This window comes from Panthera pardus, unplaced genomic scaffold (assembly GCF_024362965.1).
Source record: "Panthera pardus isolate Hobbes unplaced genomic scaffold, ASM2436296v1 HiC_scaffold_27, whole genome shotgun sequence".
Taxonomy (NCBI): Eukaryota; Metazoa; Chordata; class Mammalia; order Carnivora; family Felidae; genus Panthera; species Panthera pardus.
Genome location: NW_026526843.1, coordinates 5,641,570 through 5,658,966, shown reverse-complemented (window position 1 = coordinate 5,658,966; position 17,397 = coordinate 5,641,570). Strand labels below are relative to the sequence as shown.

The following is a 17,397-nucleotide window of genomic DNA, read 5'->3' as shown; positions in this document are numbered from 1 at the left end:
TATCGGGCTCTGCACTGATAGTACAGAATCTGCTTAGGATTCTGTCTCTCTCTGTCTCTGTTCTTCCTTCCCTCATGCTCTCTTTCTCTCTGAAAATAAATAAACTTAAAAAAATGGAGAGTGGAAGAACTGGAAAGCAAGATCATCTTCTAGGGAGGTGACATTGTATAAGCTTTGAAGTCACACAATGAATGAATCCACTACCTGTTTGCTGCAGGCAAGTAACTTAACCTTCCTGAACCTCACTTTCTTTACCTGTAAGATGAGGGTGATAACTTTTAGCTTAGTGTCTGGCATAAGGGAGACATGTGAATGCATACTTCTTTAATACAGAAGTTCATTTAGGCATTTGTCTGAAAATGAAAAAAAAAGAAATCTATAAACAATCGAACCACATCATTCAGCACTAAGCTTTAGAAGGAGGCATCCAATAAATACTTTGGAATGAACAAATGAATGGATAGAGAAAGGAAGGCAGGGAAAAAGAGGGAAGAAAGGAGGAGAGAAGGTGGACTTTCTTGAGCACCTGTGATCTCATGGTACTCTCAGTCCTGGGCTTAGTCAGTGATACGTGATTCGTAGCTGACGACACTGGCTATGGATAGTTGCCTTGCCTTCTTCCTTCCCTTGGGTGTTTTTAGGAAAGTCACATGAACAACTACATTGACATTTTTCCGAATATTCCCCCTTGGGTCTTATAACAAAATGCTCCCAAGAGTTGGAACACTCTGCATGGAGGCTGTGTTGTAGCACCCTCTCATCTCCCACACCAGTTTCTCCTAAGCTTTGCAATTCCCATCTGTGAACCTTCTTCATACGAATAAATACCGAGTGCCATTGACAGGTGTCAGTAGCGCAAGTCCTGTGTAGAGGGTCCTCTCAAATGTGTACTTCACTATAGAGGAAAAGCGTTTTTCATCTTAGGAAATCTTTGAATAGGCTCTGCTCAGAGCCCACTACCACACTGTTCGGCCTCCTTTTCCACAGATGGGCTCTTTGCCTTAAAAGCATATCACCTTTTTTGACTCTAGTAATAGCTTCGTTCTCCTCTTTAAAAAGAAATTGGGGAAGAAATTGAAGTGCATTTCAGAATTTGTTTCTACTCTCATATCTGTGAAAGTATCATATAATTATATTGCATTTCTTTTTCAGATTGGCAAGTTATGTGCCCATTCTCAACAGCGCCAATATAGATCTGCTTATTATCCTGAAGATCTGTTTATTGACAAGAAGGTATTAAAAGTTGCTCATGTAGAACATGAAGAAACCTTATCCAGCCGAAGAAGGTGAGAGGGATTTTTTTCCTCTATTTCAGCATACAATTAACAATATTGCTTTAAGGTCAAAAGCCTTTGGAGTGAAGCTTCTTAAATACACATTATTTAGTTCTTCTGAGTAGAGCATTTGATTAATTAAATTCTACCATTTGTCAATGTTAAAGAGAAAAGATACTGTATTATATGTAAGCCATATTTAAATGTAAAGTTACCATATGTAAATATCTAGTACAGCAACACAGGTGGAATGGACCTCTCTATTCAAGGCATTTATTGACTAAACAAAACATTTTCTGCTTATGATCTGGTCTCACAAGTTTATGGCTTCATTTATGACTTTCCTGGTATTAACGGTGACTCCAGGTCAAGTTGACCAGAGAGAAACTGACAAGACACACTCACGTGTATACACATACTGTGCATTCTATATCCATTCTTTTAAGTATGTAAAATTAAGGATTCACGGGGCACCTGGGTGGCTCAGTCGGTTGAGTGTCCAACTCTTGATTTCGGCTCAGGTCACGATCTCATGGTCATTGGGATCAAGCCCCCCATCAGGCTCCACACTGTCAGCGCTTGAGATTCTCTCTCTCTCTCTCTCTCTCTCTCTCTCTCTCTCTGCCCCTCCCTCCTCTGCTCTCTCTCACATTCTCTCTCTCTCAAAAATAAATAAATATACCGTAAAAAAAATACAGGGATGCCTGGGCGGCTCAGTTGGTTAAGCTTCTGACTTTGGCTTAGGTCATGATCTTGTGGTTGGTGAGGTTGAGCCTCGCATCGGGCTCTGTGCTGACCGGATGGAGCCTGTTTCAGATCTTCTATTCCCCTCTCTCTCAGCCGCTCCCCAGCTCCCTCTCTCTTTCTCTCTCAAAAATAAATAAACATTAAAATGTGTTTTAATTAAAAAATAAATAAAATGAAGGATTCTGTTTCTATTTCTTAAGACAGCAGTCAAGGGACTAACTTCTCTTCATTCCTTCATTCATAAATTCTCTTCGTTCTCTTCATTCTTCCTCCTTTACCGAGATTCCCTCCTTCCATGTTCTAGCTTCATGGTTACAAATTAGGAGTAGACACCGGATGGGACTCCTAACACAAATCTGGGAGAACTGCCTTCCAGAAAGGACTGCACATGTCGCCCACGCTGCCACTGACTCAAGAATAGCTAGCTATGAGTTCTGCTTCCTGATGACTTTGAGGGAATTGGGAGACACTGAAAAATTAAGAGATGGAAATTAAGAGATGAAATAAGCAACAGCTTAGATGTGAGCTAGATTATTCCATTCATATCCATTTACTACAGGAGTTTGGGAAGTAATAATTCTTCGTCTTACATGATCCAGTTTGGAATGTGACAAGAGAGAGTCCCCCCACCAGGAGCATTTCAGAAATCCCATTTTCTTCTCTTTTGTTGACTTCCAACCTAATAGATTTCTAGTTTCCCTGTAGCAGCAGTTTGAAATTGTGATTCAGGGACCCAGGAAGTCCCAGAGATGCTTCCAGGGAGTCTGTGAGGTTCTCCTTTTGCTAAGTCCATATCCATGTGAAGCGGGGTTTTGTTCATATACTTCAACCAAAACAGTGCACTGCCACAGACTGAATGTGGGAGCCACTGGGAGAATTTAGCTGTCTCCTGTTAAGCCAGGCTAAAGATATTCTGTAAAAATGCAAAAATGGTATCACTTTCTCACCATTTTTTTTCATAAGTGCTATTTACGTTAACATATAATGGCTCATTGTTGGTTTATAATAAATAAATAAATAAAATCTTCCTGAGTTTTAATTTCTAGGCAATAAATATCAAATATATGTTATACAAACAAACAGCTATATAGAGCAACAAACATTTATTAACCTCACAGTTTCTGTCAGGAATTTGGGAACAGCTTCGCTGGGTAGTTCTCAGTCTCTAAAGAAATCTCGGTCAGTTTCTGGCGCTGCAGTCATATGAAGTGTTGACTAGGGAGGCTCACTTACACATTTTAGCCCAGTTAGTGCTGGTTTTTGAAAGGAGGCCTCCTTTCCTCACCACACGGGCCTCGCGAGTGTCCCCATGACACAGCTGCTGGCTTCCCCAGAATACGTGATCCGTGGAAGAGAGCAAGCAGAAAGCTGTGATGTCTCTTCCGACCTAGTCTGCGAAGTGACATGCCATCTATTCTGACATCAATTTGTTAGAAGTGAGTTACCAATTCCAGTGCACTCTCAAGGGGAGGGAAATTAAATTCCACCTCTTGAAGGAAGGAGTATCAAAGAATTTGCGGACATATTTAAAAACCACCACAGGGGTCCCGGCCCCAAAATATTTGGCAGCCATTTCCCTATACCATAGGGTTTCTTTGGGAGGTTTTTGTCTTTCTGGGAAGACAACATTTGGTCATTTCTCCAGACCTTCTGTAACCCTGACTTGACTCTGTCCGTTGTTCTCCGTTGCTTTTACTCTCTGCCCAAACCACCTGAGAAATTAACCTCAGTCTTTGATCTTTAACTAGGGGAAGCCCCTTGCATGTTGGACTGAAGTGAAAAAAATTATATCCTATTGTATATATATTTAAATGCTTCTTTATTTTGAGAGAGAGAGAGAGCACAAGCGGGAGAGGGGCGGGCAGAGAGAGAGGGAGACAGAGCGAATCCCAAGCAGGCTCCACACTGTCAGCACAGAGCCCAATGCAAGGCTCAAACTCACGAACTGTGAGATCATGACCTGAGCCGAAATCAAGAGTCAGACGTTTACCCGATTGAGCCACTCAGGCGCCCTAAAAATAAAATCTTTTAAAAAAGAAATAAAATAAATAAGTGGAATTTTTAAATTATAAATTATATCTATATATTACAAACGTAATATAATGTAATATGTTTATATTTGTATAATAGTATACGACAATATGTACTTTATATATATTGCTTCATTTGACTGAGCAGAAATTTAGGAAATGCCTATTATGTGCCAGAATGTGTGCTGGGCATCGAAAATCAAGACACAGTCTCAACTCTCCAAAGCAGTCTAATGTGGAAACAGACTTAAATGCAAATAATTCCAAACAAGTTTTATAAACGCAAAAGAATCTTCGGAGTCTATCCCTAGACGCAACCTATAGGAACAAAGAGCCTCTGCCCAGGGAGTCAGGAGCGGGCCTTCACGGAGAGGGTGGTGTATGAATTTGTAACAGAATCACACGCAGAACTTGTTCAAACTAAATACACCGACCTGGCCCCATTTTGAGACTACCCTGTCAACCTAGACACGTTTATGAGTAAGTGGGAGGTCTTACTTTATCAAGGCCCCTCTGCCATGGCCTCTGTCTTGGGCTCTGTGGGACCCATTCCCTATTGCCTTACCAGAGAGGGCTCTACGGTACTGATTCCTCCAGGGAAAAATGAAAGTGATGAATGGGCTCTTGGCCGGGCACCCAGATTGGGCACTTTGTTTAGATTGTTGCTAACCCCAAAGGAAAGAAAAGATGGTAAAAATACTACAAAGCCTGTAGGCTTGAGTAAGTGGTGGTCAGGCAGGACTCCTTTGGGTGTTGGGAACATGAACCTGTCCTCTGATGCTTCTCCGAGTTGGAGCCGTTCTTCTTGAATTCCCTGGCAGAATAAGAAAGCAAAACAAGAGGAGAATGTCTGATTTCATTTATCTCCCTCCGGTAGGCACTGTAGACCCTCTCAGGGAGAGGGGAGAGTTGGGGATTAGAAGATCTCTTGCTCAATGCCCTGGCCCCTGCGATCTGATGTTATTAGGAGGGTTTGTTTTGGAAGAGTGTTTGCACCTCTGTAAATTTCTCAGTATGTTCTGCACAGCATTTCACACTGTCCAAAAAAATATATGTGCCTCTAGCACCCCTGACACCCATTGTAGCATTCAGTCCGTGGAGGTTGCGAGCAAGCTTTCTGAATCTGATTATGAGTTGAAAAGCCCTTTGCCTTATTAAAATAACAACACACAAAGAGATGCAGGATTCCTTTGGTAGCATTCAGAAGTCATCTGTTTGTTTTGTCTGCCCCCAACTGGGTAGTTTGCAACACACAACTAATCTCAGAAATGGCACAGTTCAATTTAAAGGCGGCGTGATACTCAACTGGTGGCCTGTGGATGGGATTCAGTGTTCCGTTAAGGTGGAAATATTGAAAATATCTGTCATCACATTTAAAACAGGATAGGACAAGAGGCACAAGTAGCAATCAGAAAAGAAGAAATGTGATTTCCGTAGTCCTTTCCAGCTCTGGGTCTTCAACGCTTCTCAGACGTCAGCCTTTGCCCACTTGAATGTCTCTTTTCGTTACTTCCCATATGATGTTTGCTTTGTCATTCGCGTAGCCCGATCAAGTTTGGTCGAACGCGTGAGCCACATCTGCCCTTTTTCCAAGCCCCAAATCTCTAGTGAAACAGTCCATCCTGCCCCTGTATACCAAGCTGCTGGCCCAACTGCCACCGTGTGAGAAAGTCACACGGTCCCTCCACCCTTGTGAAATTACATCTGTGTCTCCCACCCTTCCCCTTCCTGCACGGCCCCTCCTCCTCTCCCCCTCTGACTTGGTCTAAAGGGGCAATGGATTAGGTGACACTAGTAAATGACCTAGAAAGAAAAGAACAAAAGCTGATCTCAGCTCCCTGGTCCAAAATCAATGCTTACTCCCACTCTCTCTCCGACCGCTGCTCTGGTTTGGCTAGGCAGTTTTGTAAGCTCAGTGGTGCCTTCCACCCTCTGAACAAAACAACAAAGTATGTCCTGAGTGAATCAACGAGTCTCGGCTCTGGTACAAGTCATTCTGCCCTAAATAGGGCCCTGCTTCTTTCAGCATTTGTCAACACCATCTATAGGCTAAGCATTGTGTACGGATTAGACTCTGGTGAATAGGAGGAGCTTCTAGCCTAGTTAGGGGGAGACACACAAATCATTTCCATACACTGCGGGCTAATGTCATAGCAGAGCTGTGTCCAAAAGTATGGCAGCACCGCAGCTGGGGGAATTAGCGGCTCTCCTGTAAAAGTCGAGAAAGGCTTCTTGGAGAAGGTAACTTTTGAGCCGGGCCTTGGCGGAAGCTTAGAAATTCAGCAGATGGGGGAGGGAAAAGAGGGCCTTCCAGGCAAAGGGAACAGCCTGAGAAAAAAGTACGGGCTAATCTTTGGAATGGTAGAAAGTTACAGTTGGGGTTCAGACTGTGAAAGGTTCTCTGCCACAGAATTAAACACGATCCTGCATCACTCCAATTATAATTATTTTAGTTTATGTGCTTTTCTGGGTTTTCAGCTGCTTTTCAAAAAAGAAAATAATGAGCTCCTATTACTTTATATTAAGAAAACAAGAACCTTAATGATAAAGGAGGAAAGTTCAGGATCTGCAGTCAGGGATGAAAGGCTGTTTTTACTTGTAGTGGTTTCCAATTAGTGCTGCTTTGATGCCCGCCCAAGCAAATCACTACAAGAAAGCCAAGGGAATCCCCTCCCCCAGACTGCAGAAGGGGACGCTCGTCTTGAGGACAGTGGGAGCCCTCCAGGGAAGATCACGTGCACCCGGCCCGCAATATTTCAAAATGGCTCGTGCATGCAAAGGGGCCCTGCCCTTTCGTTCCACATTTAACACCCTGAATGGAAAGCTCTATGAAGAGACTCTTTTTTTTTTTGCCCCCCGAGCAGGCTGCTGTAAGCAAGTGTTGGGTTTGACCTAAGTGAGCCCTAGGCTTTACTCTTTCCATGTCGAGTGGTATGTTTGGCCTGCACGTATTAGAATAAAGTAGAATTGGAATTGAAGAACATTTCCTTCAATCAAATTGCTTTTCCCATCCTGGGCAACTAATTGTCCATACTTTTTTTCTTTTTTTTTTTTTTTTTTAGAGACAATTCAGTTGAGCTGACTGCCTTCGTTCATGGGTGGAGGTTCTTTTGTTATCTGCCATGGGCTCCTAGCACAAAGAAAAATCTGGACGGAGTCATATGTGGCTAATTAATATGTCACCTAATTTCGTTCCAGGTAGCTTTCTTTTAAAGAGAGAAATGGAGATCTTTACCTTGCCTCCTTTTAAAATTATAAGCAGAGGGATGAAGCCTTTTTAAAAGAAAAGATAAAAGTAAAACACCCTTAATTCCCATGCCAGATCGAGTTTAGGAATGAGTGACAAAGAGGAGGGGAAATGAGAGAGGCCCAGTAAACTCAGCAGGAGGTAAACTGCCCCTGTCACACTCTGCTGCTTTCAGGGCTGTGGTGTCAGAGGACATTATCACCTGTTGTCGCTCTCTTTTGAAAAGCTCATTAACTCTCCAACAGTTTAAAAAGTCTTTCTTCTGCAAAATAGTATGTGTGGATTTATTTTTAAAAATCCCAGTTTCTTTTGGAGCCCAAAGGTTTATTTCCCCACCGTGTGTAGAAGAAGGTTTTACATGAAGGAATGGCCTGCCCCGAGGTACCGCCACACTATACTGGGGGACTCAAAGGTATTGGCCAGTTGGCTAGATGGGCTGGAGCCCTGCTCTCTGCTCTCCCAAAGGGGGACACTGCCTCACCCCAGAAGCCCTGGGAATTACTTGAGAGCCTGCAATTGTTCCATTAGTCTTGGATTTTTTTTTTTTATGTTTATGTATTTTTGAGACAGAGAGGAAGAGAGAGAGAGAGAGAGACAGAGCATGAGTGGGGGATGGGCAGAGAAAGAGGGAGACACAGAATCCGAAACGGGCTCCAGGCTCTGAGCCGCCAGCACAGAGTCCATCACGGGGCTCGAACCCACAAACCGTGAGATCATGACCTGAGCTGAAGTCGGACGCTTAACCGACTAAGCCACCCAGGTGCCCCTCTCAGATTGTTTTCTAATCAAATGCACCATGGATTCTAGTGTGAATAGTACACACCAAGAACCAAAAAGAAATCTGCGAACAAGTCTATCAAGAGTAGGTTTTACGGTGGGGTGCATGAGTGGTGCAGTCAGTTAAGCATCCAACTCTTGATCTCAGCTCAGGTCATGATCTCACAGTTCATGAGTTCGAGCCCCACGTCGTACTCTGCACTGGCAGCATGGAGCCTGCTTGGGATTCTGTCTTTCTCTCTCTCTCAGCCCCTCCCCTGCTCATGCTCTCTCCTTCTCTCTGAAAATAAATAATCTTAATTTTTTTTTTTTTAAAAGAATAGTTTTAGGGAAAAAAAGCATGAAACTTTACTGGAGAGACAAGTCTAGAAGGAAATACATCCAAATATTAGTAGTGATTATCTGTGGCTGGTAAGACTACGAATAGGATTGTTTTTTCCTTTTATCTTTCTGTATTTTCTAAATTCTCCATAGTGAGCATATATGTCTTTTACAATGAGAAAGAAAACCAATAGACCTTATTTTTTTAATGTTTATTTATTTATTTTGAGAGAGAGAGTGGGGGAGGGGCAAAGAGAGAGGACAGAGAGAATCCCAAGCAGGCTCTGCACTGTCAGCGTAGAGCCCGACACGGGGCTCGAGCACATGAATGGTGAGATCATGACCTGAGCTGAAACCAAGAGTTAGATGCAGGGGCGCCTGGGTGGCTCAGTCGGTTAAGCATCTGACTTCGACTCAGGTCATGATCTCACGGTTCGTGGGTCTGAGCCCTGCTTGGGCTCTGTGCTCACAGCTCAGAACCTGGAGCCTGCTTCGGATTCTGTGTCTCCTTCTCCTTCTCCTTCTCCCTCTCTCTCTCTCTCTCTCTCTCTCTCTCTCTCTGCCCCTCCTCCACTCTCTCTCTCTCTCTCAAGAATAAATAAAAATTAAAAAAAAAAAAGAGTTAGATGAGTAACTGACTGAGCCACCCAGGTGCCCCACCAACAGGCCTTATTTTTAAAAATGAAGGAAGAAATAGATTTTAACCATTGTTTACAGCTCCTGCAAATTTCTTTTCTCCCTCCTCACTCATGCTCTTAGTTCATGCCCATGCACATCTGGCTCCTTCCATTGCCCCAGTGGGCATTGCTCCTCCTAGGAGACAAGCCTCTCTTCCTCTGAGATGTAGCTCACCTCTTCTCAACCCTTTTTGGGGGGTTATATCTCAATAAAGCTGGGATAACATACAGTTCATCCATTTAAAGTATATAATTCAACTGTTTTTAGTATAGTCACAGAGTTGTACAACCCTCACCACAATCCATAATCAACTTTAAAACATTTTCAGCACCTCAAAAAGAAGTCCCATGCCCTTTAGCTATCATTCTTCAACCCTCCTCATCTCCCCACACCAACCCTAAGAAGCAACCACTAATCTACCTTCTGTCTCCATAGATTTGCCTATGCTAGACATTTCGTGTAAATGGAATCCTATAATACGCGGTCTTCCATGATTGGCTTATCGCACTTAGCATAATGTTTTCGAGGTTCCCCCATGTTGCAGCATATATGAATACTTTATTCCTCTTGAAAGCCAAATAATATTCCATTGTATGGACTGTGTATTTGTTTATCCATTCATCGGTTGATGGACCCCTGTCTTGTTCTGCCTTTTGGCTGTCGCTAATAGTACTGCTATAAGCATACATATACATGTACTTCTTTGAGCACTCATTTGTAGTTCTTTGGGGTATACGCCTAGGAGCGGAATTGCTGGGTCATATGGTAACTCCTGTACTTCACTTTGTGAGGAGCCACCAAACTGTTTTCCACAGCAGCGGCACCATTTTGCATTCCCACCCACGATATGAGGGTTCCAATTTCTCCACATCTTCACCAGCACTTGCGCTCCTTTTTATTTTATTTTATTTTATTTTATTTTATTTTATTTTATTGTCCTTTTTAATGTAGTCATCCTAGTGGGTGTGAAGTGATATCTCACTGTGGCTTTGATTTGCATTGCCTGAGGATTAATTGATGTTTAACTTGACTTCATCTTACCAGGCAAAGACCATTCAAACTGCTATCCCAGATTAGTCCAGGGGTTTACCCAGCCCAATAGCCAGTTGGTCGTTGAAGAAGAATCCCAGGAAAAATATTTGGGGAGAGAACATGGTTATGCTTATTAATAACCACCTCAAAAGATGAAGGATTTATTCATCTTGTGCATATAAAAAAAATAGTTATCTGGAAGGCGAAAAATATCTTAATTACCTTGCATACTTTCTGGAATATAATATATATTTCATTAAATATTTATATTCTACAGGCTTATAGTAATGGTAATATTGGCAGCAATTAATGTTATGGGGGGATTACTTTGTGCCAGGTCCTATATTACACCCTTTACATGCATTGTCCCAAGTAGTCATCATAGCAGCCTATCATTAGCTTCATTTTACAGTTAAGGAAACTAAGCCCCAGAGGAGTTTAGAATCTGCTTAACGTCTCACTGCTAAGTAAGTAAGGGAGTAGCTGGCATTCGACACTCATGTGGGCCAGACTCCAAAATCAGTGCTCTTACCTACCACTCCTAACAGGTTTTACAGGATAGCTCTGAGAATACAACCAGCATTATAGCACGGTCACTAAATGAAACTGTGCTCTAAATTCAAAATAACTAAGTCACAAGCAAGTTTTTAAAACACAATCTCTTCCTAGGTCCATCCTGCATGTCCTGTGGCAGTAACGAGTACTCTATGACATGGGATGTCCTTTTATGTCCCCAAGTTACCTTGCTCAAGTTTCAAAGAGATTCCCCTGAGTTCTAGAATTTGATGACCCAGACTGTGTTCACATTATTCACATTCTTTGCGGTTTTCGTAGACATTTATCTCGACCCCACCGAGTAATATCCTTCCATTGGAAAGTGGGAGGTCTTATGTTTATGGCAGCCCCTTATCCCCTTGACATTTAGGCAGACCCTCTGTGAATCTTCTCCAACTTGCCAGTGACCTTTATGATCATCCAGGGAAACTGTGAGGGTTCAGGGGCGGGGAGAAGCTCAGAGCCTTTTTTTTTTTTTTTAAACTTCTAGGGAAGTTCAATTGGAAGGCTTTGCCATGAATTCAATTTTTCTTCCCACGTGCTATCTCAGAGAGAGTTTGGAGGTAGGAGGAGGCCTAAAGGAAACTCTTTCATTAAAGAGCAGGCCGTCACCCGCCCCCCCCCCCCCCCCGTAGACTAATGACCATATTCCATTTCCTCATGGAGTGGGGGGGATTACTCAGCCTCAGCCTTTAGTCTTTCAGTTTCCACTCTTGGGAACTGTATTATTACCTTGTAAAACAGAGCATCTCTCCTATTAGCGTTAATTGAACCCATCTTTTTCCTGTTAGAAACTATAATGTTGACTTTTATTTTCAGAGCCCTGTATTGAGCCTCTTCACTTTGGAAGGTGATGGAGTTCAGTGCCCAGAAGTAGGCTGCGAGGGGGTTTGAGCATAGCAGGAGGCAACTGTTGGGGTATCAGAAGTTTTATATATCCCAGTACCCTTTCTCGCACTGTTCTTTCCATCACCCTGGCTTTACCGTGCCCCTAGCCTTTGTGAAGATGTGCTGAGTGTTATAAGCATGCTCTCTCTTCCAAATCATCAGTTGAAATGAATCGTTTTATAGTAGCAAAGTGGAAAAATGCAAGAAAATAATTTCCACCAGTCTTCCTCTTTTGGCGAGATCGGAGAGCAAGCCCCAGAAGGCATTTCTGGGCTCAGGACTCCCACCAGTGTCCAAATGAGATTCAGGCCTCTGGCTCCTCCAGAGGCCTATATATCAGGCCAGTCCATTCTTAGCCTGGAGACAGTATTGAATAATTACTCCACTGCCAGCAAATTCCCTGGCCAGAGTCTCCAAAAACTTAGTAGAGACTTAAGATAGCCTTGATTACGAAGAATGCTTTAACTTCCTTTCTACCAACAACACTGCTTTAGAAAAATAAGGAGTATTTTATTTTTGTTTGTTTACCAGCGGACATCTATTGTATAGATATTTTAATATTTCTTTATAAACGTATCCACTTCTCTCCAGTCTGTAGCGCCTTATTTTGTGTGTCCCTGTACATCTGAAACAAAATAATAGGCCAGAAATTTTGCTGGGTAATGTGAGTATGTGTATTGATACATATTTGCATATATAATGTGCTCACTCTCTCCTCCTCCTCCTCCCTGTCTCTCTCTCTCTCTGTCTCTCTCTCTCTCACACACACACACACACACACACACACACACACACACACACACACACAATTTGTCTTATATTTAAAATAAAAGCCAAAGCAAATAAATAAAACATACTAGGATTCACTCCCTCCTATCTCCCCCCCACACCCATGGGCACCACATATACACACAAAGAACAAAGAAACCTTCCTCCTCTAGCAGATGTGAGTTTCTCTGACTAAATTGTCAGGAGAATTTCATAGCGCCTACAGTGCTCTGAGCACCCTGCAATTGTGATCTCCAACTGTTAGCCCGAGCCTGCATGGAAAGGGGCCATCTCTAGGGTAATAGCATTGTAAATTACAATCAATGCACTCAATTACACCCAGAAACCGAAAGATATGTAGTGCTCCAGTGTGCTTTGTAATCAGCACCTTTGAGAATGTAGGTAACAGCATTCTGAACAAACAATGGAAGCTGAACGTGCTAGAAAATGAACGTTGGAATTAAATCATCCTTCTGATAGGAGAGGCACCTTATATGGCAAACAACTTTTTTTTTCCCTAATATCATTTTATTGATTTTTTTTTAAAACTAAATTGTGGCCTTGTAGCCTAGAATGTCTTTTAAAATCATTTATGACTCTAATCAGCCTGGCAGAGCCTTTCTGTCATGCTGATAAGGAAATTAAACTTTTCTCATACTGGGTTTACTTGCCTCTTATGCACAGATGTTTTCTTTTTCTTTCAGGGAACTAATTCAGAAGTTGAAATCTTTCATCAGCTTCTATAGTGCTTTGCCTGGCTACGTCTGCAGCCACAGTCCTGTGGCTGAAAACGACACTCTTTGCTGGAATGGACAAGAACTCGTGGAGAGGTACTCTTTTTTGAATGTTAAATATAGCAGAACTTGGGAAAGAATCATTATATGTTCATCTCAAGGTTAGTTACGTGTTCTCTCTGCCTTCATTAATTACAGAAGAAAACTTCTAGGAAAAACATACACGTGAGCATCTGTGACATGCCAGATGCTGTCTGTAACCTAGAGCCCTTACAGAATTTATAAACTTGGAAGCATGTAGAGAACTGTGCATTCAGGGACATTTTACAAGGTGTGCAGCATAAAACAACTTTGGCTTATTGCATCGCCTCATTATGTGGACCCTTGTTTAAGGGGTTTGAGGAAATCACATACATACCAATGGCTATCATTTAGTGAGAGTTAACGGCATATGAAGCGCCATGCTAAGTGCTTGTCTGTATTAACTCTTTGTATCCTTACACCAGTCCTCTGGAATGAATGCCATTATTTCCCCCACTTTATAGACGAAGACGGAGGAAAGAAGAATAGGGAGGGAAAGAGGAGTGCCATTTCATCAAGCAGTTTTGCTGAAATGGTTGATCACCGAGTGTTAATAGAATCTGTGCTAACATCTGTCATCTATGAAGAATTTGCTCATCGCTGGAAAGGAAAGAATATTTATTCAGCAAATATTTACTGAGCACCTTCTAAGCGCCAGTCATGTTGAAGTGAACAAGCCAGGCAAAATTTCCTGTCCCGGCGAAGCTTTCGTTCTAGTGGGCTCGTGGCATTCCTCACCTCCCTTGCTTCGCATGTGTAAGGAACAGTTTGGGATTAAGGGACGAAATTAGGAGGGGGAGAATGCTTAGGAAACCATGTGGAGCTGACGAACACGCTTCCAAACCTGTCCCAAGTGGCAGCATCTTGTAAGGGGGAATACAGAAGATACTTGAACTCGGGTTCTGAATCTTTTACTAAAGAGTTGCTTAATCTAGGGCAAGTGACTTAATCTCTCTGAACCTTGGTTTCCCCGTCTAAAAAGTGAGGTGGTTGGATTAGAGCCCTTCTGCTCTGGCAGTCTGTGGGGTTTTTTTCTCATTCATTCATTCTTTCATACATTTATGTTTTGAGATCCTGTGGGTTAGGCACCAAGTTAGTGCTAGGGATATGAGGGTGAAGACAGGCAAGTTACTTGCTTTGAGGAGCTTATAGTCTAGTGGGGACCAACATCAGGACAGGTCATGATGCTCAATGGCTAATGAATTAGCCATGTAATGTAATGGACAGAGGAAGGCTTTGGAGCCAGATGAACTTGGGTCTGTATCTCTGTCCCACTACTCACCGCGTGGGGCCTTGGGTGAGTCACTTAACCTAGACAGTCCCAAGGTCCTCCTCCATAAGGGAAGGGCATCTCACAGGGCTGTTATAACTATTAGGTGAGGTCATGAATGTAAAGTCCCTAGCCGGCTGGCACATACCAGAAGCCCAATCCAGGTTTCTTCTGTTCCTTCTCCCTTTCTCCCTTCCCCCTCCACCTCTCCTCTTCCCAAGCACATGCCTGAAAACCCGCTTATTTCTCAACTAAGCCGTGTTACTGACCTGGGACAGTGAGAATGAGGTGCTAATGAGACTGAAGTTGCATGCCACCCTGGATGAGTCATTGAACTTGCAGGGAGATCGACTTGCCTCCAGCAAACGTGAATCGGGCTACAGGGACTAATGGCCCCACGCATCCACTCCACTCTGGAGAAATCGTGCATATTTATCATCCTAAAAGCTCATCAGGTTCTAAGTAGAATCATGAAAATGTACTTAACTGCTATGACATATTTTTTTAAAGTGTCAGAGAAAAGCCATTGGTATTTGGCTTTATAAAAAGCAGATGCTTTAAAACAGGTATAAACAATATAATCTTTAAAAAAAAGAAAATGCCCACAGGTCAAATATGTGGTTCTTACATAAGCTTCATGAGAAACCATCCCAGTGACTTACCCACTGGTATGCTAATAGGGTAAAAATGAACAATTCCTGAATACTAATTTGTTTTAAGCAGCATATCTTCTAACTATGGTCTGGTTTTTTTTATTTTTAAAATATTTATTGAAAAAAACTTTTTTAATGTTTATTCATTTTGAGAGACAGAGTGCAAGTGGGGGTGGGGCAGAGAGAGAGGGAGACCCAGAATCTGAAGCAGGCTCCAGGCCCTGAGCTGTCAGCACAGAGCCTGACGTGGGGCTCAAACTCACAAACTGTGAGATCATGACCTGAGCCGAAGTCAGAGGCTTAACCAACTGAGCCACCCGGGCGCCCCAATATTTATTTATTTTTGAGAGAGAGAGAGAGAGAGCAAGAGCCGGATTGGGGCAGAGAGAGAAGGAGACACAGAATCCGAAGCAGGCTCCAGGCTCTGCTCTGACAGCACAGAGCCCAGTGCAGGGCTTGATCTCACAAATGGTGAGAGCGTGACCTAAACCAAAATCAAGTCAGATGCTTAACTGACTAAGCCACCCAGGCACCCCTAACCATGGTCTGTTCTTAAAGAAGAAATTTTAATTGACAGTACATTTATTTGTTAATGTATTCATTTATTTACTCATTTAACAAATATTTGAGCACCTACTATATATCAGGTGCTAATACTGTTTCTCTATTGTTGTGTTTGTTTAAGGCCAAATGTTGTAATCCTGATGGATGTATCTCCTATTGCTCTTTAAGAAAAACAAAATCAGATGATCCAGTTTTAGTTAATTCAAAAGAATTTCTTCCCAGGCCTGTGTTTTTTGAATTAGTGGTATTTTTTTCCCAAAGTTTCTTTTATTTATTTTGAGGGAGAGAGACAGAGCAAGCACGCATAGGCAGGTCAGGGGCAGAGAGAGAGAGAGAGAGAGAGAGAGAGAGAGAGAGAGTCCCAAGCAGGCTCCACGCTTAGCACAGAGCCCAACGTGGGGCTCAGTGCCATGACCGTGAGCTCATGACCTGAGTTGAAATCAAGAGTCAGATGCAGATGCTCGACCAATGAAGCCACCCAGGTGCCCTGGTGGGATTAAAAAAAAAATGTTTCTAAGTTCATTTATTCATTTTGAGAGAGAGTGAACATCAGCAGGGGAGGGGCGGAAAGAGAATCAGAAGCAGGCTCCGCACACTGTCAGCATGGAGCCTCGTGGTGGGCTCGATCTTACGAACTGCAAGATCATGACCTCAGCTGAGATCAAGAGTCTGCCGCTTAACCGCTTGAACCACCCAGGTACCCCTGCGGTGAGATTTTTTTAAATTGAATTTTTCTCATATAAACTACTTCATGCACAGTATACTTTCATGAAGGATGTTTCCCGAGAATCAAGAAAGTCCTCTTCTCTCAAATGATGGAATCCAAAGCCTGCTAAATTTGAACGAGCCTAAAAATTAGTGAAATGAACGTTTGCACCATTAAAAGAACTCTGTTAACTGAAGTATTTTTTGTTTAATTTGCTAGCTTTAAATATCTCATGGTATCAAACAAAATAATAACATAAAACAAATAGTATCGAGAAAAGCTATTATTCCAAACCCCTTCTGAAAAGTCTGTTGTTTCAAAACAAATTTTATTGTTGATAGGTGGTATCTAGGGAGGGAGGGCAAGAAGGAAGGAAGGAAGGAAGGAAGGAAGGTCGAGAGGGAGGGAGGGAGGGAGAAAGGAAGTAAGGAAATCAAACATATCTGCAGATAGAAGGGTAATATAATCCAGGAAGTAACTCTTGGTTAGTAACCTCAGGTTATAATTAACCTATACTTAAATTACTGACCTAATGCGATGATTGGACTAGGGAATAGTGTCAAACTAGATTTAAAAAAAAAAAAAATTACTCAAGGATATACATTTAGTAGTACAGAGTTCTGTAGCCTGAGGACATGTGTGCCCTCCATTTGTACCATTTATAAAGATTAACTTCACACTGCACATCTCATCGATAGTAAAATGTCTTTCCAGAGCTTTTCTTTGAATTTCTCATTTCGTTCAGTCTTAAGTAACAGTTGCCACTTCATATGGCCAAATCAGTTGTAACCTTGTTAGAGTTACAGGTTGGGTTTATATTCCTTTCAAAGTATTTTACTCTCAGTCAAGAAAATGTATGAAAATCAAGGATCCTGAAGGGAAATGAGACTTGTCAGTGGAGACACCTGATTAAAAGGAACATATTGATATTAAAGAAAATATGGATCAATATCCATGTCAGCTGGGTTGTCAAGCTATTTATACCCTCCTTCTACCCATGTACATATAGACCACTCAACTTTTAAAGAGTTCAAACCACTGTTTCTCTAAATATGGTCATATTTCACATCCT

At 42.3% G+C, this 17,397-nt stretch overlaps 1 protein-coding gene across 1 annotated transcript in view; it reads left to right on the top strand.

The window, feature by feature from the left end:
• GPC3 (glypican 3) overlaps positions 1-17,397 on the top strand; it is a 420,774-nt gene that overhangs the window by 277,544 nt on the left and 125,833 nt on the right. The window contains exons 4-5 of the mRNA XM_019426957.2: positions 1,153-1,286; positions 13,022-13,147. Of these exons, the coding sequence (XP_019282502.2) occupies positions 1,153-1,286; positions 13,022-13,147 (260 nt within the window). The remainder of the gene's footprint in view (positions 1-1,152; positions 1,287-13,021; positions 13,148-17,397) is intronic.